This window comes from Phaenicophaeus curvirostris, chromosome 2 (genome assembly GCF_032191515.1).
Source record: "Phaenicophaeus curvirostris isolate KB17595 chromosome 2, BPBGC_Pcur_1.0, whole genome shotgun sequence".
NCBI lineage: Eukaryota > Metazoa > Chordata > Aves > Cuculiformes > Cuculidae > Phaenicophaeus > Phaenicophaeus curvirostris.
In genome coordinates this window covers 55,391,044-55,417,818 of record NC_091393.1, presented here as the reverse complement: position 1 = coordinate 55,417,818, position 26,775 = coordinate 55,391,044, and the positions used below count along the sequence as shown (strand labels likewise).

The 26,775-nt window shown below is 37.7% G+C and overlaps 1 protein-coding gene across 1 annotated transcript in view; it reads left to right on the top strand.

Annotated features, from left to right (window-relative positions):
* MTHFD1L (methylenetetrahydrofolate dehydrogenase (NADP+ dependent) 1 like) overlaps window positions 1-26,775 on the top strand; it is a 153,978-nt gene that overhangs the window by 53,326 nt on the left and 73,877 nt on the right. Inside the window, exons 19-20 of the mRNA XM_069852119.1 lie at window positions 7,421-7,489; window positions 12,968-13,079. Of these exons, the coding sequence (XP_069708220.1) occupies window positions 7,421-7,489; window positions 12,968-13,079 (181 nt within the window). The remainder of the gene's footprint in view (window positions 1-7,420; window positions 7,490-12,967; window positions 13,080-26,775) is intronic.

The window sequence follows — 26,775 nt, the reverse complement described above, 5'->3', positions numbered from 1 at the left end:
TATCCAGGCTGTGAGTCATTTAACAGTAGTTGGAAGCACATTTGTGTATGGCAGGTTAACCAGTTAACCCTTGCAATCCAACTGTATGCCAGGAGTAGGTCCACTGTGATCGGCACTAGTTTAGTGTGAGATTACATTATCTGAATCTGAGGCCTAATTGCCAAATTAAGATAATGTATTGCAGATTGGCAGCACACCCTAAATACAATGAATGTGATAATGCTTTGCTTTTATGCTTTTTTGTCATCTAAATATATGCTTATAGCAACTGTGAAATGTCTTGGAGCCACACTTTCATGCCATCCTACTGGCAACGTATCACACAGATACTCCTCTTATGTGAACATCTGTGCAAATTTACTGCATATTTAGAATGAACAGAGGAATTAGCATCATGCCTTTTCAGCAAAGATAGCAAACCCACAAGCCAGGAATACCTTAACACCCTTGATGGATTCCAGTTTAATAAGGAAATGAAAGCATAATATCTAGCTTGCCTGGGTTTAAGGTGGAAATTAAGATAAGGGTACCCAAATTTCTAGATATAGTCATCATTAAAATTCAGAGCAAATCAACTACTGCAGTTATGCAGGAGACATGAAACACCGTATTAAATGTTCTGGATGTTGGAGTTTTGATTTTCCTTTTCAATTGTATAACTTTTTTTGGCTAAATGGAGGGGAATAGAGAATGAGTTACCTTATAATGCATGTGCAAATACTTTAAAGTAATTCAGTGGCAGAATTAAGACTACATTTGAAGTAGAGTATTTTAATGTTGATGCTACTTTTATATGAAGATATTTTAATGTATTAATATTGCAAAATATTTAACTTATCTTCAACCACTTAATGCTAATCAGCTTGACAAATGAAAGCAATTGCCTCTCTGTAACCTGTTTCCTCTATAGTTGCTCTGTGGAAATATAATGTTGTGGCTGAAATTATGAATGGTGCACAAAGAACTTTAAAATTTTTCCACTATGTCCCTAAAATGATGGTAGTGCTCAGCAAAATGTGTTGCAAGTATGATTTTCTTTGGCCTTTTTTAAAACTTCCTATGCTTTAGCATCTCAATCATTTGGTAGTGTCATTTGTGCTGAACATATGTTTCTAGTTCTTCTTTAAAGCAGTCTTCTATATAATATAATAGAACTGCCCAGGACAAAAAAAAATTATCACAGTGTCAAGGGTATCTATTATGACCCATCTGCAGCTATGCTGCTGCATTCTTCCTTCCGCAGGTTCTCTTCTTCATGCCCTTCTTACGCAGGGAGGACTTTAGTGCGTATAGTAATTGTGAAGTGCAGAAAATCCAACCTCCATTCGTGCAGTATGTTACAAATGAGGATTACAAGTGTGGGAAGAATAGGAAGGTGATTTCATCATCAAGGCATTAAAGTGCCTTTTTGGAGAGTTGAATTCTGTCTGTTCCTGTGTTTTTCACAAAGCTTATGTGTTATGTCGTGTCCGTACAAACTGATTCTAACAGTGCGTGAGGAATTGTATGTTTCTTAATCTGGCTTGATACCCAGAAGGTAAACAGCGGAAATCTACGGAAAGAGTGGAACACCATCAAGAATTTTGAACTAGGAGAAATTATTTTGTGTTTTCTCAGGATGAGCATCCAAAATTGGTAAATACTTCTGAGTTTGACCCTTGTATATTCCAAGTTTTCTTCTGAGAACAGGAACAATTGTTCATTTCTGCAGACTTATTAATACTGGTGGAGAAGTCAGATGCTGTCGTGTTGAGATTTAAGAAATGTTAAAATAGGAAATTAGCAGTGGATTTTCCTAATAAGGTTTCTTTATCAAGTTAAATACTGGTTTCTTTGTACAAGGAGAGAAAGCTTTTGAATAACTACTGCGCTTGTGGAAGTGTACTGGGTGAAGCTGAATCTTCTGGAAACAATAGCAGGAGGTGTAAAATCAAAGACCACATTACATCATAATCTATATGTACAAATAAGATAAATTTCAGTTTTATTGCATGGCATTTCATCTGCGTTCCTGGTTTCATCCTACCAGTGGTCAGCCTGTTTGAACAGGTTATGGCTGAACTTACTGTTTCTAGACTTTAATACAGCCCCTGCTGCTTGTGCTGCTGATGTTGTTGCTATGCTTCTGCAAGCCCAGAAGCAGACCACTCTTCATTTGGACCACACAAGTTTTATCTCTTCCTTGTACATGTTAAAAAAGGATTTCTGTAGGACCCAGGAGAAGAGATCTTTGTTTGTGATCCAGTTGGAAAGATCCAGAGCTTGTCCAGCCTGCTTCAGGCTGTAGATACAGTTGTTGCACCCTAGGTTGGAAGCACGCTGCATGTTGTGGCCAAAGCTTTCCGGGCAAGATGAGACACAGCTAAGCGTTCATTAATGAGTATGTATTAATTGTAATTTTCATTTTTGCAAGGCTTATATCTTCAGCAAATTTTCAGATGTGGTAAGAAATTTGATGTGAAGTCATTCTCGTCCTGAATTTTCATTCTTCTTTTGTGTCAGGGTGAGAAAGGAGGTAAAGCTTTATAGCTCAAAAAGAAAAGATCTAAAGACAAGTGAACTTAGGAAAAACAATATGTATGGTTTTCAAGTGCTCTCAACTGAAGAACAATACAATCCTTTTGACTTAAACTTGTTTTTTATTTTATGAAAATTTAAAAGCCTGAATCTATCATAGCTACTTGACATAGCCCAAAGAACTGCAATTGCATATAGTTTTAACAAATTTTAAAGGCAGTTTTATCATGGGAAGTACCATACAACCTGAATAATGGGTGGTGATTAGTCGTACCTGTCACTTAAAAAAAAAAAAATCAAAGGTTCATTTTTTAGGTATAGTACACAGATTCAATTTATGCAAGTTTAAATGTTTGACAGTAGTCTTTAATTCACCAGAATCTATGTGAACAAAAACCACTAAACTCTTCCCTGTGATTTGTTTCCAGACGTACACACAATATACTTACAAAATCACAATTTCTCTCAATTTTGACTTTATATGCAATATATTTATAATAATACAGTGGTAAAACCTAAAGTACACATAGGCATATATAAACCAGATGCAGAGGCAGGCTAGGAGTAGTAGAAAAAACCATAAATTGAATATTTCATACATTGAGAAGACTCCTTCCAGAGGAGTAATGGATTAAATATCTATCCTCTGTGGATTAAATATCTGCCCTCTGTTATGGAACATTCAGAAGTCTTTGCCAAAATGTGGTGCTCATTGTACAGTATTTTAAGATTGAATTGCTTTTTGGCTTTTGTAGTGTAGAATTTTGATGGACACATGCCATATCTTTATGTGAAATTAAATGGGTATGTATGCCCTAGATCAGTATTTCAGCAACTATGAAAAATGTTAAATAAATATGTCACTGTTTTGGTTTTTTTAAATAAGACTTCTTAGCTTACTTTTTGTGCCATGCTGTTATATTTCAATAATTCCAGGACCAAAAAAATAGCTTCGTATTTACTCTTATAAAAGTTCTGTCAGCTGAATATATATTTTTTCTTCTCAGGTTCATCGGAAACATTATGTACGTAGTTCAATTTAAACACAACTGATTACGGTTCTTTTCAGCTTACAGTTTAGGGTTTAGTTTTTTACAGAACTCTTATTGCAGAAAAATATTATTATTATGTTGGAGACTATAGTTTTATATAAGGGAACGTTACAAGTACTTCATTATTTTTCTTACCAAGAAAAGAGCTTTTCTCTGCCTTTCAATCTGTGTAACCCTTATTCATTTCACAGTAGTTACTCTCAATCACCTTCCTTGTCATCTAATGCTGGCTTTCATTTCCACTCTTGCTAGACTTCAGAGACTGCTCCACTGGAAGTTGCTTTGAAAGTGTTTTGGGTTTTCACCTAAGTTTGCCTTTCTTGTGTCGTGTGTGCAATTTATTTTGTGCTCTATGATCTTTGCTGTCCTGGGGAGCATACCTGCCCTGACAGCTGGTGGATAGATGGAAGGGGTATTATTTTCTGAAGTACTTGCGATCAGTTCCAGGAGGGAACCCAGGAGAGTTGGGTGACCATATAAATTTGATTTGGAGTCTTACTTCTTTCTTCTGACAGTGAGTCAGTGGAAAGCTAACAATCCTTGGTCTCTCACATGCTTAATTGGTATGTAAGTGTCTAAGCCTCTAATTCTTTTATAGAAAAATTAGCTACCTTCTCTGAATTGGTAATGGAAACCCGATTCCTTAAATAGCTCTGAGAATCAATTAGATCCAGGAGTTTGAGTGAGTTGTGGGAATTATTTGCTAGCTACTTGGAGGACTGGGAATATAAAGGAATGAAACCTTATTCTGATAAAGGAGACAGGATTTGAGCCATTATTGTCAGGGGCAGTAGGGAGGATCAGGTGCAGGGGCAGAAAGTCTCCTGATTTTATCTTTTACCTCCCCCCCAAAGTCTTCTTTCCAGTAAATACGGTTTGGGTCCACAAATGGCTGTTTACATGCTTACTTTGAATGAGCTGATGGTTTCATCCAGCATGAAGTGAACAACAGAACCTCTTAACTGGATAGCTACAGCTGGCATGAGTTAACGCTTGTCAGTCCTGAGGTGGGTTTCCCCAAAAAAACTAATCCAGGGTTGCTCAAGTAGTTAACCTTGCCATTGACCAGCTGGAAGATCTGATGTAAGTTTTTCATTTGGCTTTTTTACTCCAGAAAGTTGAATAGCTATTACAATTGACCTCTATGTGGTGAGATTGTAAACTGTCTCAGCTTTCATGCACTGAAAATTATCAGCAGCTGTTTCTCTTTTAATGTAGTGATGGATAGCTTATGCTGTATAAAAATGGGAAAAAATGAGATGCAGAAAGAAAATGTAAAATTAACAAACCTTTTCCTTCAGATATTTGTTAACTATTGCCTTCTAGCTACTGTATGTACAGTATGTATGTTCTGTGAGGCAGAAGATAAAAAACTTGACTAGTTTTTATAGTTTTGTTTTGTGTAGCAGCTGGTGCCTACCATCATTTCCTTCAGCTGGGAGTGGAAAGGGAAGAATTGTGCTTCTGGTCGGAGGGAATTCTGTCCTAGCTGGCTGCTGAATTGATTAAACAGCAGGAAAAAAAACCAGGCTTATAGCTGTATTCAATAATGCAAATATTGTGAACTCTGATTTTGGGGTTTTTTTCCCATGAATTCAAATTCAGCACTATGAGCAACAGGAAAAAGAATATATTTGTTTTCATGAATTAGTGGGATTAAAAACTGGGGTTTTATGATGAAATTGCTAGATTTGAAATTTTTTTCATTTTGAATTCTTAGTGCTGGAACTTGGGTATTCACTATTTTATTTTGTAAGTGCATCAGATTTGGAAGTGAATTAAATCAGTTTTGTAAAGCAAGTTGTTAATTGAACAGATGTAAGATATAATATCCCAAGAAATAATGCCAACTTTAGAAACAATCCTACAAATTACTGAAATACAAAAAAACAAAGGTAATATCAGTGGCCGTTGTTCCTTTCATGGTCAGAAGATGCAGGCTACTTTATGGATAAAATACATTTTATTCTAACACCAGAAAATGTTATGGGAAGCTTTAAGTAACCTAAAGTAATTAGTTTATAATTTTACAGTCTGTAGTAATAAAGGAGCTTGTTGCTTTTATCTTTGACAATGTTTTCATTTCTCATTTGAACACCTATGGTTTCCATTTTCCTTGTATGTAGGCTTTGTATTCAAATGACAATAGTTGGTGTAGGTACAATGTAGTACCAGGTTGCTTCTATGGAACTGATGGAGCCTCAGCCATTCCCATGGACAGCTGGTGCACTGATACTTACTTGTGTTTTGGTCCTATCTTCTAAAATTCATATATTAAGAAACAGAAATCTATTATTTGCTAATTCAGAAGAGTGAAAACTGTATTGTTTTGCTACCATCTCATGTTTTATCTTTGTGGATCTACTGGGGTTTGTAGATAGTGGCAATTTACAAAATGCAAAGAGCAAAGATACGTTTTTCCCTCCTCTCTCTTTCCTTTCATTCACTCTCCTCTAAGGAAACGCTATGCTTTAGTAGAAAACAGTTTTACTGCTTAAGTTTACATTTATTTTTATCCAAGGCCAAGTATTCTGCTGCATTTTTCTCTGAAATCTGTGTTCTGATGTGATGCTCAGAAAGGAGAACCTCGAATTTGTGTACAATTCTTCTGTAATGACCATGTGCTCTTATGTCTCGTCTGTCATTCAGATTTTCACACAGACTTTGACTGTTCAAATTTTGGTTTAACAGAAGCTGTGTTTAGAATTATACAGAGACTATTTTCATTGCTCTTCTTTATTTGAATGTTACTGCTCAGCTCCTAATAGGCTACTCAGGTAGTATATCTGTGTTTTTCAACCTTAATTTTAAACATTTACAGCAGCTGCGTTGGTTTGGGTTTTTTGTTTTAATTTCTTTTCAATACAGTAATGAATTAAATTCATTTTTTTGTGTTCTCCAGCAAGCCAGTGAGCCACTCCTTGTAACACCAGTGCAGTTTTTTTCTATCCATGACTTAGTTTTTTCAAAATAAAATGCATTTTCTTCTTAAAATCAAAGTAATTTAGGAATAAATGAAAATATCTGCTTGTGGTTTCTAAGTAGCACTCTGCATGTAGTCTGATAGTGCTGTGCTCATTTTTTTAAATGAGCATTGAATTTTAGTTTAGAGGCATATCATGACTTCTTATTTTAAGTTCAGTTTATGTGAAATTTATAGTTAAGATCCAGCAAATTTTTTAGGGAAGAGTAAGATTTTTTTATAACTAAAAAGCAGCAATTCGCTCAGCTCCTTTCATCCTCTCTTCATCACATTAAAGCACTGTGTAGCTTCTGTTCTTGTGATATAGTCATTATCTACCTCTGGTCAACTCTGTGTCTGCTTTTATCCTGTGCCTGTTATGTATATACTTGTATGGTCTTGAAAAATACCCTTTCTGGTTGTTGCTACCTATTGATTCATGCAATTGATTCTACCATGAAAGAAATAAATCTGTCATTTCTTTAGGCAGTTTTAGCAAGTTATTGCCTTCTTGCTTTCTCAGGCCTCAGTGGTCTTTGCTTTTGCTCGGTCTTTTGTTCTCATGAACATCCTCATGCTGATCACTTAATAACTTTGTTTCTGGTTTCTTCATGAAGTGGGAAGAATATTTGACCTACTTTCTTTTTAAGGGCATTCAGAGCAAAATTGTTACTATTTCTGGCACACACTGTAAATACGTTATGTTGAGAGTATTCAAGTAATATCTAAATAAATTATTTGTGTAACACTGCTTTTCCTTTATGGTTTATAAGCATTCTTTCTTTTACTCCTTTGAACTGTAAGGTTGTAACTGTATGCTTAAGTTTAACTCAGAAACGTTGCAACTTAGAATAGACTTCCTTACAATGTGGACTCTTGGTTTTTCTAGGGAGTAACGGGTGCTTTGGCAGTTTTGATGAAAGATGCAATTAAGCCAACGCTAATGCAAACGTTAGAGGTGAGTATCACTTATGATGCCTACCCTTCTTCTCTGGCTTTCAAATTGCATATTGTGCTTGTCACGCTTCTCTCCACTGATTGTGCTTAACTTTCAAGGCTCAAGTGAGGGTTGAATCTGTACTGGCATTTTAGCAAATGTTCATTTGTGTGTCTTGACTAATCAACTCTAGCTGCGTTTATCATCTGGCTTTAGTCAACTTTGTCTATTGTTACAAATAAGCTACTGTTGAACTACTTCTGAACACAATGAAAAGCAGTTTGAACTTCCAAGGAATAGGTTTCCTTCTGCTTGTCATCTCTTCTAGGGGATTTTTCTTTTTGTGTATATACTTTACATGTATGTTCCCACGATGATTCCCACAGCTTGGCATTTTGAGTGGAAGGTGGAGGCTTTTCTATTCTGTATTAAAGTTTGCACCATTCAGAAATACATGAGGGTCCTTTTGCCTGTTTACGCTTTTTCAAAAGAGGGTTCCCAGCCAACGTATCTTGCCATCAGGGACTAAATGAAGCTTTCCTGGTCTATAAGAGGAATGTTTTGCGCTTACCCTAGTGAGCTTTCTTCCAACAGCTCAGAGAATACAGAGTAAGTACAACCTAACTTTGTGACTGGGCACTTCAGTATTGGCTTTTCAAAGTAAGCTGAATGATGAGCAATATTCATGGGAAGAGGGAGAGAGAAAAATGGGGGAATAATAAAGCAGTTTTCGAAACAAGTGCATTTGGAGGAAAACTAATGTGTGTTATTGAAAGTTTGACCATCAATACTACATGGTTAGAATATTTCAAAACGATTCCTGGTATGGTAAAAAGTTGAAGAATGTAGAAGGGTACTGGTGCAGTCCCCAGCTGATAAAAGCATCTGATTTTCTATAGCGTATTGAAGTGAAAACTACCTTTTTGCATTTGTATTTGGATGGGGACAACTTCCTACTCTCAGGGAATATTAGGAAAGTAGGATTTAAGTCATCCAATGTATTATTTTACTATAGCCAGCTTAATTGTTTTACCATGCAAAAAACATCCATTCTTCCATGTGTGTATGAAGAACATATGTGTGTGTCAGAATTTAATATAACATTCAATAACATAAACTGGAGGTCACATATAATCAAGACTGTCATGGCCATGACTGTGTATTAAATTGCCACTTGGATAAAATTGTGTGCTTTAAGCATCAGTGACAAGGTAGCTTTGATTCTGAGTGTTTAGTCTGTATCACTTTATTTGCACTTCACATATCTGTTAGAAAGTAATGTGGTTTTGCTGTAGTGTTCTAGTAAGACAATTATAAATCTGAGAAAAGTTTCTTTCGATTAACAGACATTTGGTTCTGGGACTTGCATGCCTTTTTTTTTTTTTTCCACTGTATTTCTTTATATTCACATTTCTGTGCAATAAAATTCCTGCCTTTTATGTGGTATTCTTTTCTAGTCTAATCTGTGCTATCGCTGAGACATCTGACAACTTTCATCAAACACCATTCCTTGTTAGGAGGACCCTGACTGCAGTACCCAAAGATATTTTTCCCAAGAAGTTTTCTTGCAAAGTTATTTTTAAAACAGCAAACTGAAGCAGCTCGGAAGTCTGCTTCATGCTCCATTCCTGCTATTTGAGTCTCAAACTTTTGTCACAGTTTGAATACCTTTTGGCTTGCAAGCTAATACGAATCATCTGTCCAATAATGGAACTCTCCAGCTTATCTAACCTATCCTGCAAGTAGGGATGAAATGTTCACCAAAGCACTTCTTCCAGATCACTTTGGTGTTGGGGAATAGTAGTAAGACTGCCTGAGGAGGTGGAGTGGGAGATCTTCTGAGTGACTTCCAGCTGATACTGACAGTTAATTTGGCATAATTTCTGAGTGATTGTGTCTGTGGTTAGCAGCCGCTGAAAGTAGCCATTGCAGACACAGCTGCACCTCTTTTTGAACTGGTGAGGAGTCTGTAGATGGATATTGTGTTAAGCTGTGGAGGTCTGAGGATTTGCTGTAATTTGCTTGTGAGAGACAGGAAGAATGACCTACTCAGTAGGCTTGCACCAGCTTTATATAGGTGTCTGTGTGTACCGGCAAAAAGGTTTAGACATTCATAAAGGAAAAATGACTAAATGCCAATCCTGCATGGAACTGACTGGCAACACGAGTCAGTACTTTTTTCATATGTGAATTAACATGTGTATTTTAATTTGCTGTTATTTAAAGTGGTTTCTTGGTGGGTTCATTTTCCATCACAATCCTGCTACTCTGTCACCAGAAATGCCACCTCAAGATGTTAGTGATTAACAGTGTTTTATAGGCAGTAATGACATTAAAATCTCAAAATGGGAAACATGAGTCACTCCACCTACAGTAACTATTGGCTTCAATAGAACTTCTGTCCAGTGCTGTAGAGTTGAGATGACCATTTGAAACATACATAATGATTCCATAGAATTTATCCATGTTTATCATGACAGATTTGTTCCCTTGTGAACTGATCCCTTAACGTTTGGTATTTATTTATACCATACATAACAGGGCAGGTGATCTATGGACAACTCTGTGGTTGCAGCTGGCTGCTCTGGAATGGTCTGCTCGTGTTACATTTAAAGTGCCACTCACAGTAAGGATGAGTGGAGTATGGTAATAAGTATTATAAACATCCATCTAGTGGCCAGGTAGCTTCATTCCAGGTTGATTTTTATTAACTAAAACTAAAAAAATAAAGCTTTTACTAAAACTTAAAAAAAATCCTTGTATTCAAAACATTCAGCAGAATGCATCCCTGTGCCACTTTTCCTTTCTTCCTGTAGTTTAAGAATGTAACAAAAATAATTTGACACCGTGGGGAGTGAGGTGGATGGGCTGACACAGAGTTACTGAAACTGGCCCAAGAAGACATTGTTGTTCATGTTCCAGGGTGTGCCTGAGGTTCCCACGGTTCTGCTGGAGTTCACTCCCTTCAGTACCTAGAGTGTAATTTTCTTCCAAGATTGCTCTTGTAAAAAGACCATTCAAATAACTCCTTTTTTATTTTTTTCTTTTTTGGTGGATTTCAGAGTTCCAGGGGATTGTCTGTCCACTCCAGTGGTTTAATATTGTGTTTGGATTTCAAGTTAGTGGCAGAGGGACCCTTGGTTACTGATATTCTGGGTGTTGGATCCTACAATCCAAATTTCCTTCCCATCTGTGTTGCGTGGATAAACTCTTGGAAGCACAATTGCACAGGGAATGTTGTGGGAGACTCATGTGGCCCCCTTTCTGCATAGTTGCCACAGCATGGGCTGGGCTGCCCTCATCATCTGTGTTTGTGCTTCCATACATAACATCTGCCTCTGTGTGTGCTGAGCTCTAATGAGAGCAGCTTTGTAGTTGCATGCCACGAGAAATCAAGGGCTTGGAAGAGTAAAATTGAATTTGGTGAGAAATAAAACACAAATCAGAATAAAACCCATGGGTTTCAATCTGGTAGCTGAAAACTGCGTTCTTATTTATTTGAATGCCAGAAGGGTAAATACTGGGTTAAAGTAAAAGTAACACTTAAGGAAATAAACTTAGGTTGGTGGAATGGGTTTGCAAAAGTTACAGCCTCTTTGGGATAGGGGTAATCTTCTGTTTTCTACAACACCTCCCATTAGATTGATGCTTAAATACTGTAGGAAGCTTTACATAGTTAAGAGGTTTGCATATTTATGTAGAACCGTAATTGATATTGCATTATGTGGTCATTAGCAGATAGAAAGCAAGAAAAAACTTCAGTAAACACTATGATGTCAATGTGTTATGATGATAATAATCTGCATCATTCCTTTTGTTACACGGCATGATTTCTGGTTTATTTACTTTTTCTGCTCCAGTTCCACTGTTTAGTCTCCTAACGTGTATGAGGCAGAGTTATCTCTGGATTGTCGCTTAGTTTTGGAGACTGTCCCCTGCTCATATGTATGCATATTCTCCTTTTTCACACTTGATTAAAAGAAAAAAAAAAAACTAAATCCCCTTTTTATAAGAACAAACCTGAAATTTGGTGTGCCAGTGGATAAAAAGTTACTTGTCTTTGCTCTGAACAAAACAGTTTTATATAATTACTTCTAGAGGAAGCAATAAGAACAGATGCTTGTTATTGATATATTTTATTTGATTTTTATTCAGTGTTACTGAAATGGGAAAAATCTCATTTCTGTAGTAGCAAGTATTTAGTTACTCTAATCCAGTTGTTCTGATGTCTTATGGAAAAAGTGAACATTTTTGTTTATATCAGTCATTTTCTTAAGACACTGGTGGGGAGGGGCAACCAGCTTTTATTATATGGTTAATATAGTAGTTTCCATGTTGTGGTTCACGGGGTTTTTGGATGTGGCCTGCAGCTGATCCGCAGAGCACTGTCCTTCTTTAATTGGCGTTTGTGGTCAAAAATTGAGGAAGATTGCCCAGTAGCTTGCCTGAAATTTTGAGGGTTGGCAGTAGCTCCTAATTCAGAATATGTGAAGAACATTGATGGAGATAATCTGAAGTTTTCTGCTTGCCTATTCTTTAAGCAGCTGGGGTTTTTTTAAAGCATTAACACAACAGTGGAGATTTAGTTGCTGAAGTGTTTTATAGTAAGACAGCAGAAGTGTCATACTTCAGTCTGATTATGTATCCTGACCTGGAGAAAAGATGGGAATGGATATGTTTCACCTAATCCTAATCCCTCTCTGTAGGTGCTCATTTTCCAATTTCTCCTTTCTTTGTGATGCTTGCCAAAAAATAATGGGGAAACTATTAGCTAGCTGACACATTTCCCATAGCCATTACTTAGTTAACTCCTTGCCTATCCTTCTGCTGGTTTAGATTGCATTTTGCTACAGAGTCTACTTTCCTTGTATATTTATATGATGTTTAACATAGGGGAATTTGACTTTGCACCTGGGGCTCCCAGGCGCTCAGCCAGCAGCAGTGAATGTTTTTTCCATTGTATGTAAGCATCCCCACTGCATCCCAGTCATCTCCCCTCCCTTCTCCCTTTCCAGCTCCTTAACAATTGACTGGTCCCTGATTGCTTCCACTGGCTAATTTGTGTGCACAGGGATGGCAGTTACAGTCAACAAGGAAAACAGGAGCAGTAAAGGATGGAGTTGGGCAGGAGTTGGGCTCTATTTGTGTACACCCTGAAGTGGTGCACTGAGTGCTGATTGAATTACATGTGCCAGAATAGCACACCATGGCCTTAAGATAGTGAAAGCATGAAATATTAGTACAGGGTTGGATGAAAAACTGTGTAAGTCACCTGCGTGTTGCACTGCTGTCTGTTACCTCTCTGTGACCAAAGCAGGTCTGACATCTAAGCCTGTCTGAGAATGGGGTCTCAAGCATCTGTCGTGTACCTCACCCCCTGAATTATCTAACAGGACTTACTCATTATGTGCTTTTGATTAATGGATAATCTTGATTAGTCTTGATCTTGTATTCTTACCTAGCCATTAAAAATTAATTACATATTTTCTTATCATTCAGGGAACACCAGTATTTGTTCATGCTGGACCTTTTGCTAACATTGCACATGGAAATTCTTCTGTTTTGGCGGATAAAATTGCCCTTAAATTAGTAGGAGAGAAAGGATTTGTAGGTAAGTAATTATTTTGTTTATTATATAGTGCTGCCAATCACCTTGTACCATGAAATTTACCCATTTTCTGATGCAGAGGGTAGTGCCTCCACCCCTCCTTCCCAGTCTGTCCCTCTTGAATAATAGCAATGAAACATAAGAATGCTACTTCATTTTATGTTAATATTAATAATGATCTTATAAAATCTTAAAGGAAATGTGTAAAATTCCTGAACACTTCTTTCACCCTTCACTTTGACTCATTTGTTCCCATCACCACGTTTGAGATTCCACAAGATGGCTGAACCAGTTAAATGGACTGGATTGCATTAAAAAGCGTCCTGTATTTCCTTGTATTAGTATTCATCTGACCTCTCTCGATAAATGGACAGAAGCCATTCCTTTTTCCTGCTGAAGTATTTCTCTGCCAATTCAGCAAACTCGGTTGAATCAAAGGTCAGATGTCCTTGAACCAGTACAGAGGAACAGCAGATGGAAGGTGGTAGACGAAAGAGTAAGACTGCCTTGTTTGGGTGGCATTGAGCCATTGCGTTGGTCCAGCTGCATTGTAAAACTTCACCATGAGGCCTTCATGTTCCCATGAAGGGAAGCATGTGGGTGGGCAGACTGTTTTTATGTTAAGAATTCAGCCTGGACAGGCAACAGTAGATGTGTAGAACTTGGGGTCGTGGTTGCAGGCCAAATAAACTTGGGACGGAATAGTGAACTAGTTCGTATAAGAATTATTTTGTGTGTTTAAATTTTAGAATTAATAAAATGAAAAAGATGCTGCTATTTTGCAGTTGTAATGCCTTTTTACTGCTGCAACCATTCTCTTCTGTGTCCTGAACATCCAGGTTGGCTTACATCAATCCTAAAGTTGAACTTTGAGTACCTGTGGAACAGTGGTCTTGAAGAGGTGTAGTAATGTGAAACGTGAGGTTTCTTACACTAGCACCCTTAAACTAGCAGAGAAATGGGTCTATGTATGCTTTTATCATATGTACACATTGCTGTAAATTCTATAGAGAACCAAATTACCTCTAAGTACTGTTTCTGCTTAAAGTCACTGGTAATCATAAAAGGGACGGGGAGTTGTTTGCATTGTTATAGAAATGCTATACTTTTTGTTATGGTATGAATCAACCTGCATTTTTTACAAAAAGAGAATAGAAAGGTTTCTTACGTGAAGTTGTTGACTAGAGAACACAGGGGAAATCATTTTACGGAAATCTTAAAAAGTTACAAAAATTAATACTAATGAAAAATAAAGGATTGAAACCTGTTGTAGATTGTACTGACTTCAAAAAAAAACGCAAAACAACTCTAAAGAAATGTGTCACTGGTATTCTGTAAAAAAAAAAGACAAAAAAGTAGAACAGATGGAAATTCTATTTATGTGTATTCCATAAGCTTATGGGTTTTCTTCTTTTTAAAGGATATTTATTGATTTTCTATTTTCTCATTTTTGCTTTTTCATCTTTGTGGAAGTTTTTGTTCTCCCTGAGCATTCTGTGCCTAGAAGTGATTTTTGTTAGGGTATTTATAACACTTGTTCCTAAAGTCAGTTTTGCTAACCTCTGCCCATCCGATCCACATAATTTGCAAAAATTGTTGGACATTTGCATGTAATATTTTATTAGTGAAAGCATTGTTAAGAAAAGTTTGATTCAACATTCTGCATTCACTTTGTGTTTTTAGGTAGGATTAACTTGGAGAATGCTGACCTGTGTAAGAAAATAAAGTATTGCAGTTAATGTGGTGAAACATGAGGTTTTCAAGGTAGTCTGGACAAGTGGTGTGTGTTTGTGTTTCCTTTTTAAAATGCATGCTCAAGTCAAGGAAAATGTTTTTCTCCACTGTTACCATTGTAAATCTAAGGGCCTGTTTAATTCCCTCTAATAATTAAATAGCTAATCAATGTAAGAACACTTTGCATTCTGAATGCATTTATTTAATGATAATAGAATCATTATTTCACTAAGCCATATTTGTTGCTATATGGCTTTATGGGAAGAAGAGCAAAAGCATTTAGGATAGCTAACATTGCTGACAGGCTGGGTGATGTGACTTTTCTGCAGTGAGCAATCTTTTCAAGCGGGAAGTCTGGTTTGTATCATCTGAATGGAAGTAGGTTGGCAGCAGTCTTGAGTCCTGATCCATGTTTTGGAGCCTAAGAAGTATTGCTTTGGATTTGGATTCCCCTCCATTCAGTGTTTCCCTCAGGCACTGAGTGCATATGCTTGCATTTCATGCTCTTTTGTTGGTCTTATCCACCTGTCTAACACTCTTTTTTTTGCTTTGTTTGTCTTTGGCCCCAGTTTTGTTGTTGGGAGACAAAGCAGTGTAGTTGCAATAGAGGAAGGACTTTGCATATTGCCAGCTAAAGGCTTTTGTTCAGATTTTATTCTACAGAACACAAATCCCTGTGAAACTGGCTTTAAAATTAGACTTTCTTTGCTTTGCCAAGCAAAGAACTTCAACGTGATTTTTAGATCCTTGTTAGATTATTAAAATCAATAGCTAGTGGAGTGGCCTAGTTAGATAAACTTTGCAGGTAGTCACAAGTGTAAATGGTTGTAATTACAGTCAGAGTTATGTTTTAAAAAAATGCACTGTTTCTGATAGGTAGTTGGAGCGTATGATCAGAGACTACATGTAGCACTAGCTGGTTTGTTAAATACTGTCCTCTTCTATCCTACAGAACCGAAGTCTAAAGTGAGAGCTACAAAGTGTGCACTGAACTACATTGAGGTCATGTCCATAGAGACAGAGAGCCTAATACCTTGTGAAGCTACACAGCAAAGCAGTTAGTAAGAAACTCCACTGCATTCTGTTTGGTGTGGTGTGTGCCTGAATGCTGTACTGCCATTGAAACTTGATAGGGAAAGCTAATCCTGTAGGAATGCGGGACACCTATTGTACAGTTACTAGCCACTGATCTATGTTTCTTTTTTTGCCACTAGTCTTGTGCAATTCATCTTTTCCTTGCATTGGATCTGGCATTCAGGTTCTTGTGTGAGCAATTCCAGTTCATGTTTTGCCATGTATGTTAGTTGCATAGCCTCATAGAAGAGTCCAAGAGGTACTGGAAATAGCATAAGTGTCAGAACTGTGTGGCTGGGGGAGACATTGCCTTGTGCAGCTGCATCCAGAGCAGGACTATAAGGAATCTGTGACCAAGTCTGCAATTACATTAATTTCCTGTATATTAGAATGAATATCTTAATGTACGTACACTAGCTCACTCACCGTGAGATGGGACGATCCTGTATACATTATATATAATACTTGTTTCAGTTTTTAGTTAAGCCACAGTTATTTTGGAGCATAATCTCCTGCTAAGTCAGTAGACAATACTGAGGAGAGTAGCATGCCCTGAACTTGCACCACACTTTCACGAATATAGATAATTTTTTATTTTTTTATCCTGGCTTAAGCAGCCTTCTTCCTCCAGCTGTGTGTTTCCAGTTCTGTGCAACACCTCCCTTGCCAGCACACCTGTTTATAAAGCCACATGATAAACTAAACTGTAGAGTTGGTCTTGATTGAAAAAAACTACAACAAATTAAAATCTTCTTCCTTCCCCTCAGACAGTGGCTGAGCAAACGGTTATGTGTGCAGTAGCAGGAAGATGAGATAATGCTACATAAGGTCGTGTTCTTGCTGAAATAAGTATTTATAATACTATAGCCTTATTTGGAGCTATAAATTGCCGGTAAAGCTACTGTGGATGCACAGGCTAATCGGACTGAGCCACCACTGCCAGAGCAATCAAGCCTGTCTCCTTTCTCAGCCTCTGCTCAACTGTTTTTGTGTGACATCTTGGCAGAAGCCAATTGCACTTTTTGTTGGCTTAGTTTTCTGCTGACTTAACACAGAAGTAGTTCAGCCCAGAGTCACAAAAACACTGGAGTTGGTGCAAGGGAGGGTGAGTTGGGACAGCCAACCATGAAAAACCAATCTGTTGTGTAGATCCCACTGTTTGTGTGAGGATGTGCCATAGCCAAGGCAAAAAAAGAAAATCCTCCCAAAATGTTCTTTATAAATTTGTTTTTAAACCTCGCTTTCTTTGTTGCCTGCATTGCCTGTTTCTCTGCTTGCTCTGCAGCTGGATTTACAAAATGCTGTGCCTTTTGAGTAGTGTCAGTTACAACCAAACCAAATAGACAATCTGGTTTAAAAATTAAAAAGAAAACTAAACAAATTTAACTGTTGAATCCTGTTGTGAGCTCTCACTAACTGAAGGCGGATTCCTATATCCAAGTTAATCACAGGTGCTCATTAAGTTAGAAATAGCCTAAGCCTTTTACCTCAGCTTGTCCATTCTCTTCCCTGAACCTTGTTGCTACATACTGACAACTCAGCCTTTTTATTCTGATTTTGAGTTCTCTCCGTTTGTGTTTTGCCACTGAACTTCTACTGCAATATCTCAGCCAGCAGTGGGTAGCTCGCACTTGTTCGTCTTCTCAGCCTTTTACTGCTTTGGGCCAGTTTGCAAATTCCCCCCATCGTTGCTGTGAGCAAGTGTGGTCCGTTGAGAATGGCTGTGTGGTGCAGGCAACCCCTGTACCTGCAAGCGGCTCATGAGCTGCACGGCAGCTGGACCATGCAGGGCAGCCTTCTGAGCACCTGGGAAGTGTGGCACCACTGCACACTGAACGTGCCAGTCCTCACAGTTGCTCTCAGTGCTTTGCTGTCTCTCGCATGTCTCTTTAACCCCTCTGGCAGCAACCTGAAGTCTGTTTCTGGCGTTTCATTTTCCTTTTGTATGAAAGGTTGCATAAACCAGCTTGTTTAACCAATTCTGCATCAATCGGTTTTAGTTCACCATAACTGTTAAGCAGCAAGGAGAGCTGACATCTCAGCAGTGGCAAGGAAAGGGGCTTGACATTTAGGCTGAGTCATATGCTATGACTAACTGGGGAAATATATCCATCTGTATTTAGGCAGTTACTACTTTTCAGGTTTTTTGGTTTTGTTTGTGGTGTTAACCTCTTTCATTCTCCTTTTGTTCTTCATTGCTGCCCTGTGTTGTAGGAACGTCAGACTTGTCACTGATTCCCAGAGGCTGGTTAGTACTGAAGGCCACACCTGCTGTCAGTTGCAAATGAAGTTTTTACTGGTGGCCCTGAGGATAAATTCGCCACTTCTATAAAGCTTTAATTTTGCACAAATTTCTGCTTGTGCCTGTGTTGTTACTTCATGCTTCAGGGCAGTTTATTTTGATTTGCTGGAAGGCCTCATCTCAAGTTAACTCTGTACCTCATCTTTCTTTCCTCCACAGTTTCCCACCGTTACTTTGAGGAAGGTTTTCATTGTTTCAGAAATGTCACGACAGTTTTTACAAACAAGAATGTTAGCCACATTTCTGGATGTGTAGGTTAGAGTGATTTGCTTTAAGTGAACAAAGAATTATATCTGTTTCTCTGAGAGAAGTCCCATATCTGGACCAACACAATGCATGATGTGTATGTGAAGTGCTTGATTTTACTCCGAAGATTTAAAGAATAAGTGTTCTTAATAATATTTTGCCACAGATGTTGCAGTATAGGAAAGAAACATTTCACAAAACAGCTTTGGATGTTCTTAAACACATACATGCCTTCCCTCAAGGATTTGGGAAATAATGCGTAGGTTCAACCATGCTGTACCTGCTGCCAGTGAAGAGTTCCAGTCTTTGCTTATGCAAAGTGCTTATGCACTGCATGTGTACAGAAGAAGAAATAAAGTCCTTGTCCTAGAAAGACTTGCTAGTTGCTCACAGGGCAAGAGGTGACTAGTGCCTACTGAAAGGCAGCTGACAAAGTGCAGGAAAACGTGCCTTTATCACAGATGTATTTCCATCCTGCTCATGCAGCAGTTTTCTTTATTGTGATTGTTTACAAGGCGTGGGGGAATTCTTCGTGTAGTTTGCAAGTAGACATACGGTGAGAGGTTCTGCAGGTTTCAGAAGGCATGTCTCATGTCAAGGAGAGCAGAGAAAAGAGTGCAAAGAAACATCAATGATGTGGAATTTATTTTGGTTGCCTTTGTCTTGCTGCAGACAAAAGTTTGTTCAGAGAGAAGTAGCTTGAACTGCATCCAGAAGTGGTGGTGTCTAGACTACAGAACCCATACTAACTTGTCACCTTTCAGGCATGCTGTGAGGTCAGAGCGGTTAGCTATCCTTGTTTATTCCTGTGGTTGTGTATGCAGGCAGCCTTGCTAAGAAGGGAAGGGAGATATCAACAAACCAGAAAAGGGACAGGAAAATGTTGGTAACTATCAACACAGAATGCAGCTAGTCGCTCCTTGTGATCAGCCTGATGCTCAGCTGAGGAAGAGGTAATAATTTCTGACGCTTAGCACATTTAACACCGTCAGGGCTTTTTACTTTCATTTCTTTTCCTCTCATTCCTCTTCCTGTGTTGGCTTAAAGCAACAAAATACCTTCTAAAACTGCAAGTTCCTATTCTGCATCAGTCAGATTGTTTCTTAATATTCTGTTAGGGTGAACAGAAAGGATGAACTATTAGGATTTTTAGTTAGTGAATGCAGGCTGCCCAAGAGGTCTTTTGAAGGCTTTAAGGATGAAAGAGGAAGAGGAATGAGCTTTCCTGAGTCATATTTGTCAGTGTGTCAGAATTGTTGCAGTGAACAATATCTATCTCTTTAATCCCTTGAAGGTGTTTCAGCTGAGGAAGGCAGGAGTTGTAAATCAGAAGAAAAGTGAAGCATTATGTGTTTTTGGAATCCTAAACCAAAGCCTTTCTGTAGTTTCTTTTTCAGGCTTGGATTATACATTTGGTGGTTTCTTTCTTTCCCACTGCTAATAAGCACGTCCCGTTCAACACCAAGACCACGCTGTGCTAGGCAAGGTTGAGTGTGACTTGTCTCTCCCAGTGTCAAAGAGGGTTATTGCAAATTGTTGGTCCCTTTCTTAACAAAGGTTCGCTTTCTGTTTCTTGATGTAATTGGAAAGACTTTGTCATACAGTTTTAATGGTATAAACTCAAGTAGAAGCAGTAAATTTTTATAAGCTAAGTAATTGACTCCTTTTATTGTGCTGGTACTCGGTAGAATAAACTAATGATGCTAGCTGCTCTAACTATCCTTTTAGTACATACAAAGTTGCATTTCAAAGGGTATTGGGTTTATATGCTCTCAGAGCAAGTATTGTATAACAAGTTTATAAACCACCTTTTGAAAATTGGATGTGTTTAATATACTGAGTAATCTTCAATAGATTTTTTTTTTAATATTATAAAAATACTTCAAACTATGGTCTTAGTAGTAGTCTTTCTTCTGAAAAAGGAAATAAAGCCCAAATACTTTGGCTAAACTTCTTTTGATGCCAGTAGTAGATTTGATATTATTACATTTAAATGTTGAATTCAGAAATTACTTTTTAAGTTTTTTTTGTTGCTTGATACTACTAGAAAGAGGTTCCATGTGGTGACCCTCCAGAGAGGTTTAATTTTTAAGATTCTGTGCAGAGTCTTTCTACCTTGTGTTATTTAATCTCTGACTTCTTCAGTTCTTATTTTCATAAGAAACAAAATGTAATGTGATTACATTCCAGTATTCTGCTGTTTGAACCAATGTGATTTTTACTTGCTTTAAGTGTTAAAGCAAGGCTAAGATTTCATGGCACAAGGTGGTTGGCAGCATTATCAGAGTAGGTGTTACTGACCTACTTTGACATGTGTGTGCTACAAACTAGATAAGGGTTGTTCAGAACTATAGTGTTTTTCTCTGATCCCATTCATAGTGCAGCTGCTGAAGCAGCTGTGCTTAGCACAACTGTGGCAATTGGGTGTTGGGGAGGAACGGGATACTGTGTTAGTCAGTATTGCTGCAAGGCTCTTAAAATCATGGTCTAATAGTACACAAGGCACAATGGTACCACAAACTGCAAAAGAAGGTACCGTTCATTACTACTAGAAGATCTGTGAATCCCCAGTGCCCTTGTTATTTCTTCACATTTGCTGATGTAAAAGTAAATTCCATTTCTTTCACATGTTGTAAAGTAGAAACAAAAAGTCTTCTCCTATTCCACTTTGCTTTTAAAACCTTAGCAAATTTTCTTACTAGTAAGCCAGAAAGTCTTCAGAGACAAGATGTCGTGCAATACATTTTCCTTCACTGACAGGAAATCAAAGTTCCTGAAAGCTGAGCTTGCTTACTGCCTTGTCACAAATAATCTGGGTGCAAATCATGCATCCCTTTCTTATGGATTGCTGCCGCTGCAAACCAGGTGACAATGATTGAAATTACTTTCTGTTGCAGGAAATGCTTAGAACAGTCTTGAAATGATTTATGAATTTTTATGCCAAATGAGGATCACAACTTTTCCTATATTGTTGTGTGTTAAGAGTCCTTGAGAAAGTTCTGAGTGACTTTGCATTTTCACTGCAGATCTCTTGAATTTGTTTTGTGGAACAATTCTGATCTTTGGATATCACAGAATCACTAGATTGGAAAAAACCTCCAGGATCATTGAGTCCAATCATTCCTATCAACCACTAAGCCATGCCCCTGAGCACCTCATCCACCCGTCCTTTAAACAACTCCAGGGATGGAGACCTCCCTGGGCAGCCTGTTCCAATGTCCGATGACCCTTTCTGTAATTTTTTTTTCTGATGTCCAGTCTGAACCTCCCCTGGCACAGCTTGAGGCCATTGCAAAATAAAGCTTTTCGGAAGGAAGATTGGGTAGAAGAGAGCTGTCCTGATTTTTGTGTGTATCGGGAAGTGTTCTGGCATTGGCTTTGGTATTACATGTCACTGTATTTCAGAGCTGAATTAATGCAGGAGCTTGTAAATTATACAAAACTAAACTCAAAACTGAAAGTTGGTATCGACTGTGAGCTAGTAAATTATTTCTAACTAATATTACACTTGTCATAAAAAAACTTATTGCTTTTCCCAATAAGGAGGGGTGATGCTATTTTGAAGAGAAAAGCTGAATTATACTGTCTTGTAGTGAAATGTTACTTTCTTCCCTTTAAAAAAAATATAAATCTACAAAGCATTAGAAAACCACTTGGTATTCCCTTGCTGCAAAATGTGTTTATGAATGTATGTTCCCAAATCTGTTGTCAATATCTAGAATAATGAGGGGCAATTTACAGGAATAAAAGAGGTGTGATTATAAATCGTGAGCCATGTAGCTGAGATCTCCGCTTTGCCTGACAAGCATATCAGATGATTTCTTTCATAAATTAACTGAGCTCCAGTTTAAAACTAGCTAGGATTTTTAACTCTTGCTGCTACTGCTGGTAAGCTATCTGTGTTTCCATGGTCAATTTGGACTTATTTGATCTTGTCCTGTAATAACTGTTTTTCAGCTTAGTCTTCTCTTTCTTAGTGGATAATATTCATGCTGTCTATCTAAGCAAGCTCAACCTCTCTAATCTTTTACAATTAGTGCTCGGCATGCCATTCCTATAACACAGCCTGTCTGCCTTTTTTAGTTTCAGCAACTGTTAAAGTAGTCACTTTCTTCAACATAGGTATGAAGAGCTCTGTAAAATCACTATTACCTTTCTGGTGTTTATCGTCAGATCAATTACCTTTTTTTTCCCTCGTTTGTATATATCACTCAACTGTGATTGACTTAATACTGCTAGGGTCCCAGACTTTTCTCTGATGTTGCAAGTATGAGGTTCCCAAACTGTAGGTCAGGTTTTTGTCATTAATCTCCAAGGCAACGGCTGTTTGCTAATAACTTTCATTCTCTTCATTACTTGCTAACCACCAGAGCAGCTTTTTCCTGCACAATATCACACGTTGGCGATGCTTTCAAATTTTGGCATCACCAATAAACTCTATCAGTGTTCCTCAGTCTTTCTGTTGAGGTTGTTTAGCGCAAATAGTAAATTAAAGCCCTCAGGCTCTTCCTCTCTTCTGTCCCACAGTTGTCCTATCATGACTGCTTATTCTTTCTCTTGGTGATGTAATCGTCATTTTCTTTTTAGACTGGCTAACACATTCCTATTTATTGCCATAGCAGTTTGTTTGGTTTTTTTTCCCTGAAAGCCATGTTGATAAGATGTTGTCACATTTCATTACCAGAGAAAGGTTTGTATCTGGCATAACCTGCCTCTGGTAGACAAAAGTTATAGTTCTTAGTTATCTCGATATTTTTTACATTGTTCTCTTCTTAAAAATCTGTTTAAAAACTGTTAAGTCTGTAGTCACTCAGATTCCTCCCTCCCCCCTTACATTTCTTAAATACAGGGTTTGATACATTTCAGGTACACGGCACCAAGAGTGAAAGAACTTACTTAAGGTGCTGATACAAGCTTTATGGGTGTTTTTCTTTTCTTCCAGAATTTTGAAATTCCTGTTTCAATCTGTTAAGAGCAGTGCATTCAATTCAATTCCATCTTTAATATATTACAGTGACCTCATTTTATTGGCTTCTACATTTTAATTTGTGTGACTGAAGACCCTTGCAATTTAATTTCCTTTGCAGGCTCTGACACTCATTCTCTAAATGTAGCAACTCTGTCTGTCTTTTCCTTTCTTTTATAGCTTCTGTGATTAATAGTTACATATCTTCTGCTCAGAAAGGCCACCCTGCAGGATAACAAAACTTTTTCCCACCTAGTGACCAGGAATTAAACCTGTTCTCAGGCCAGAAGTCATGTGGGAAATGAGGCATTTTAATTAGTATATTTAGAGGAATTTGAAATCATGGGTGAAATAATTTCAGTGTAAGGAAAGCAATTTAAAACAGAACAGTGACATGATAGAAAGAAATGAAGAGAAAAGATGGCTTTGCATGATTGCTTTCAAGTTATTTCAAAACTTCGCTGGTGGATGGATGCTGCTCTGTGCCTCAGTGGCAACAGAATTAAATGGTTTTCTCACAGGCTGAGAGCTGTGAAATGGCATGCCTCTTTGGTCGTATGCTGAATGAAATGTCACACTATAACTAAACTGGCTGGGTCAGAACCAAGCAGAGATTTGGACATTTATAACTTGAGAAAGCCATGCTTTGTTTTCTTCATATGATTTTTCAGAGTACAAGGGAAATGTAGTGAGATGGTGTTTGGTTTGGGAATGTATGCCTGGGGGATTTGCTGTGATGAGGATGGGGAGGCAGGAGGCAGTAGGAATGTTCCTACTGACTGACCCCTGAGGAGGCGGTGTCTTGAGCAGACCTGTCCTTGCTCTTTCTTCTTCCTCAGTAAAAGATGAGAAGACAGCTGCTGAGCCCCTGGTTTTTCACCAACAGCAAACATTCTCTGATGGTGAACTCTTGGTCTCGTATGCGTTATAGTGCATATCAGAAGGCATACATCTTGTAACCACATCCATCCTTGACTAGCTTTGTGGCCTTAAGCAAGTTATTTCAGTCTCCATGCCTGCATATGTAATCCCATTCTTCCTGATTTGTTTATTCAGTTTATAAACTTTTCTAGGGGCAAGAACTGTCTCACCATAGCAAATGGGGAGATGCCAAACTCCACAGTAATGAGAACTTTAAAGGAACATGGCTTTTGTGGAGCTATGCCAGCTGCCAGTACACAAATGTACATCAGGAATTCACTGACAAGCTGACATGGTATTTTAATGCTCTCTATGCTGACCTCTTCTGCAACGTGTTAGCGCTTAGCACAACTCTTTCCTCTGTCAGTGACATTTCATAAATTAGAAGTATGGACTGTACAACTGTTAGGGGCTATCCATTATTCTCAGTCTCAGGACAATTATTCAGAGGTAAAAATAGATAGGAAGGATCTGTCATTCATTCAGAAAGTAGAGGCACTGCCCAGTTCCTGATAAATAAAATACCATTCTACTGAGCAGAAACTGATGACTTGCAACTTCTGTCCTATTTATTTTCCCTTCACTCCTCAAGTTAGCACTCTTACCTAGTTTTTAAACTCCCAGCTCATAAGGAGCAAATAAGCAGATCCTTTTGTTCTTTTGTTACCTACTGGTCGTATTGTTTTTATTTATAAGAAAGGAAGAACCGGAGGTTAAAAAAAATGCAAACAGTAAAACATCATACACACTAGGAAGCTCTCTTAATTTATCACTTGGCAAAGGAAATAAAAGCAGGCTCCCTAGTTAACAGCGTTACTTTTGCCTAGGGTTATTTGGCAGAAAATCCATCATCCTCTCCACATTTGCGAGTAGTTCGTATTGACTTACACCCTTTAGCAAGGGTCAGCAGGGCAGAGTATGTATGAAAGTCCCTTTTCAAAGGCTGAATTTTAATTTTACTGGATGGCTTATTTTTAATAACATTTTAAGATGAAAGCTCTTTATTAGTTTTTTTGTTTGTTTTTCTGGCTTTTTGATACTGAAATCCAATGTTCTTTTTATGGACTACTTGCATAAAGCATCAGGTTAGTTCAGCCGTGTCCTTCATGTTGCCTTTTTCTTTTTAATTTTCTGCGCCAGTGTTCTGAATCTGCAGGCAGGAATGCTTTGCTTTCTGAAAGCTTTTATAATTAATAATATACAAATATTAATAATATACAAATATGGAGGAGGCAGTGCTTGGTTATATGTTTATTTACTTTGTGAATTGTTGACTTAAGTCTTCAAGGCTCCAGAGAAATCAATACAAAAATGAAATATCATAAGGACATAAATACACGTATTCCCATTATTTATTATGGCAATTATAGTTGGCAGAGGCTTGGCATAATCCAGTACAAGTTTATATTTAGCAGAGATGATTTTCTGTTTTCCACTGGTATTCCGTAAACACATGCACACTTGAGAGCTCAGTTAATAGGCATTTCAGGGCAAATTGTTCAAAGCTACAATGTCTTCTTTGGGATCAGAATTCTGAAATGTTTTCTTCTCACCCTGTGCTACCCTCTTCACCAGCCCAACTGAAATAATGTCAGGGTTTGAGAAAAGGTTAAGATATGTCTTTAGATGTTCTCAACAGGAAAGTTCACATGCAGGGGATTACTTAGATTTTTATTTGTAGGTGCTTCATTTTACCTCATAAATTTTAAGAATTGAAAAGTACTGTAATTTCTTAAAAAGTATGCTGACTTCAAATTGTTGGGTTTTTTTAAAATTTTCAAACAGCAGACCGTATGTGCTATTCTTTGCTGGGAATTTCTAAGTATTTTTGACAGAAAATAGTTATCTCTTTGAAACCTAATTTGCTTACATATCTAGTTTTGTGACCTGGTGGGATTCACTTTAAAGAAAAATGTGGAAAATTCATGACTAGGGATATAAATAAATTTCTAAACCATTTTAAAACGTATTAATTAGATTGCAAATAGTACTAGGTTATGTATGGCCGGTATAATTTGTTAATGGGAAGTGTTGTTCTGGCAAATAGCCAAAGTGGTTTTGAAGGTCAGATGTTGACAATATTTGAAAGTGTACAGAGGCTGTTCTCTAATTATATAAAATAATACATTAAAAGAGAAGATTAATGTCCTAAGTGGTATATCAGGGTCAGTTTGCTGCTCTGACCTTGTAGTTTTATTTTTGCAATTTTATATAACTGCTGTGTAATTAATTTGACTTGATTGAGAAAACAGATTAGATTCAAATACAGTAAGGAAAAATATGGGTTATAATTATTTTTTAAATTTAGTGTGACCTATCTGTCTTTTATATGGAGAGTCCTTTTGTCAGTCCCTCTATCCTTGATGTGCTTTGCTGACAGCTTTAGTGAAGCCAACAATCTCACACTTTTCTACTTTGCTTCCTTCAGGAGTAAGGTACACACTCTTGATGCATCT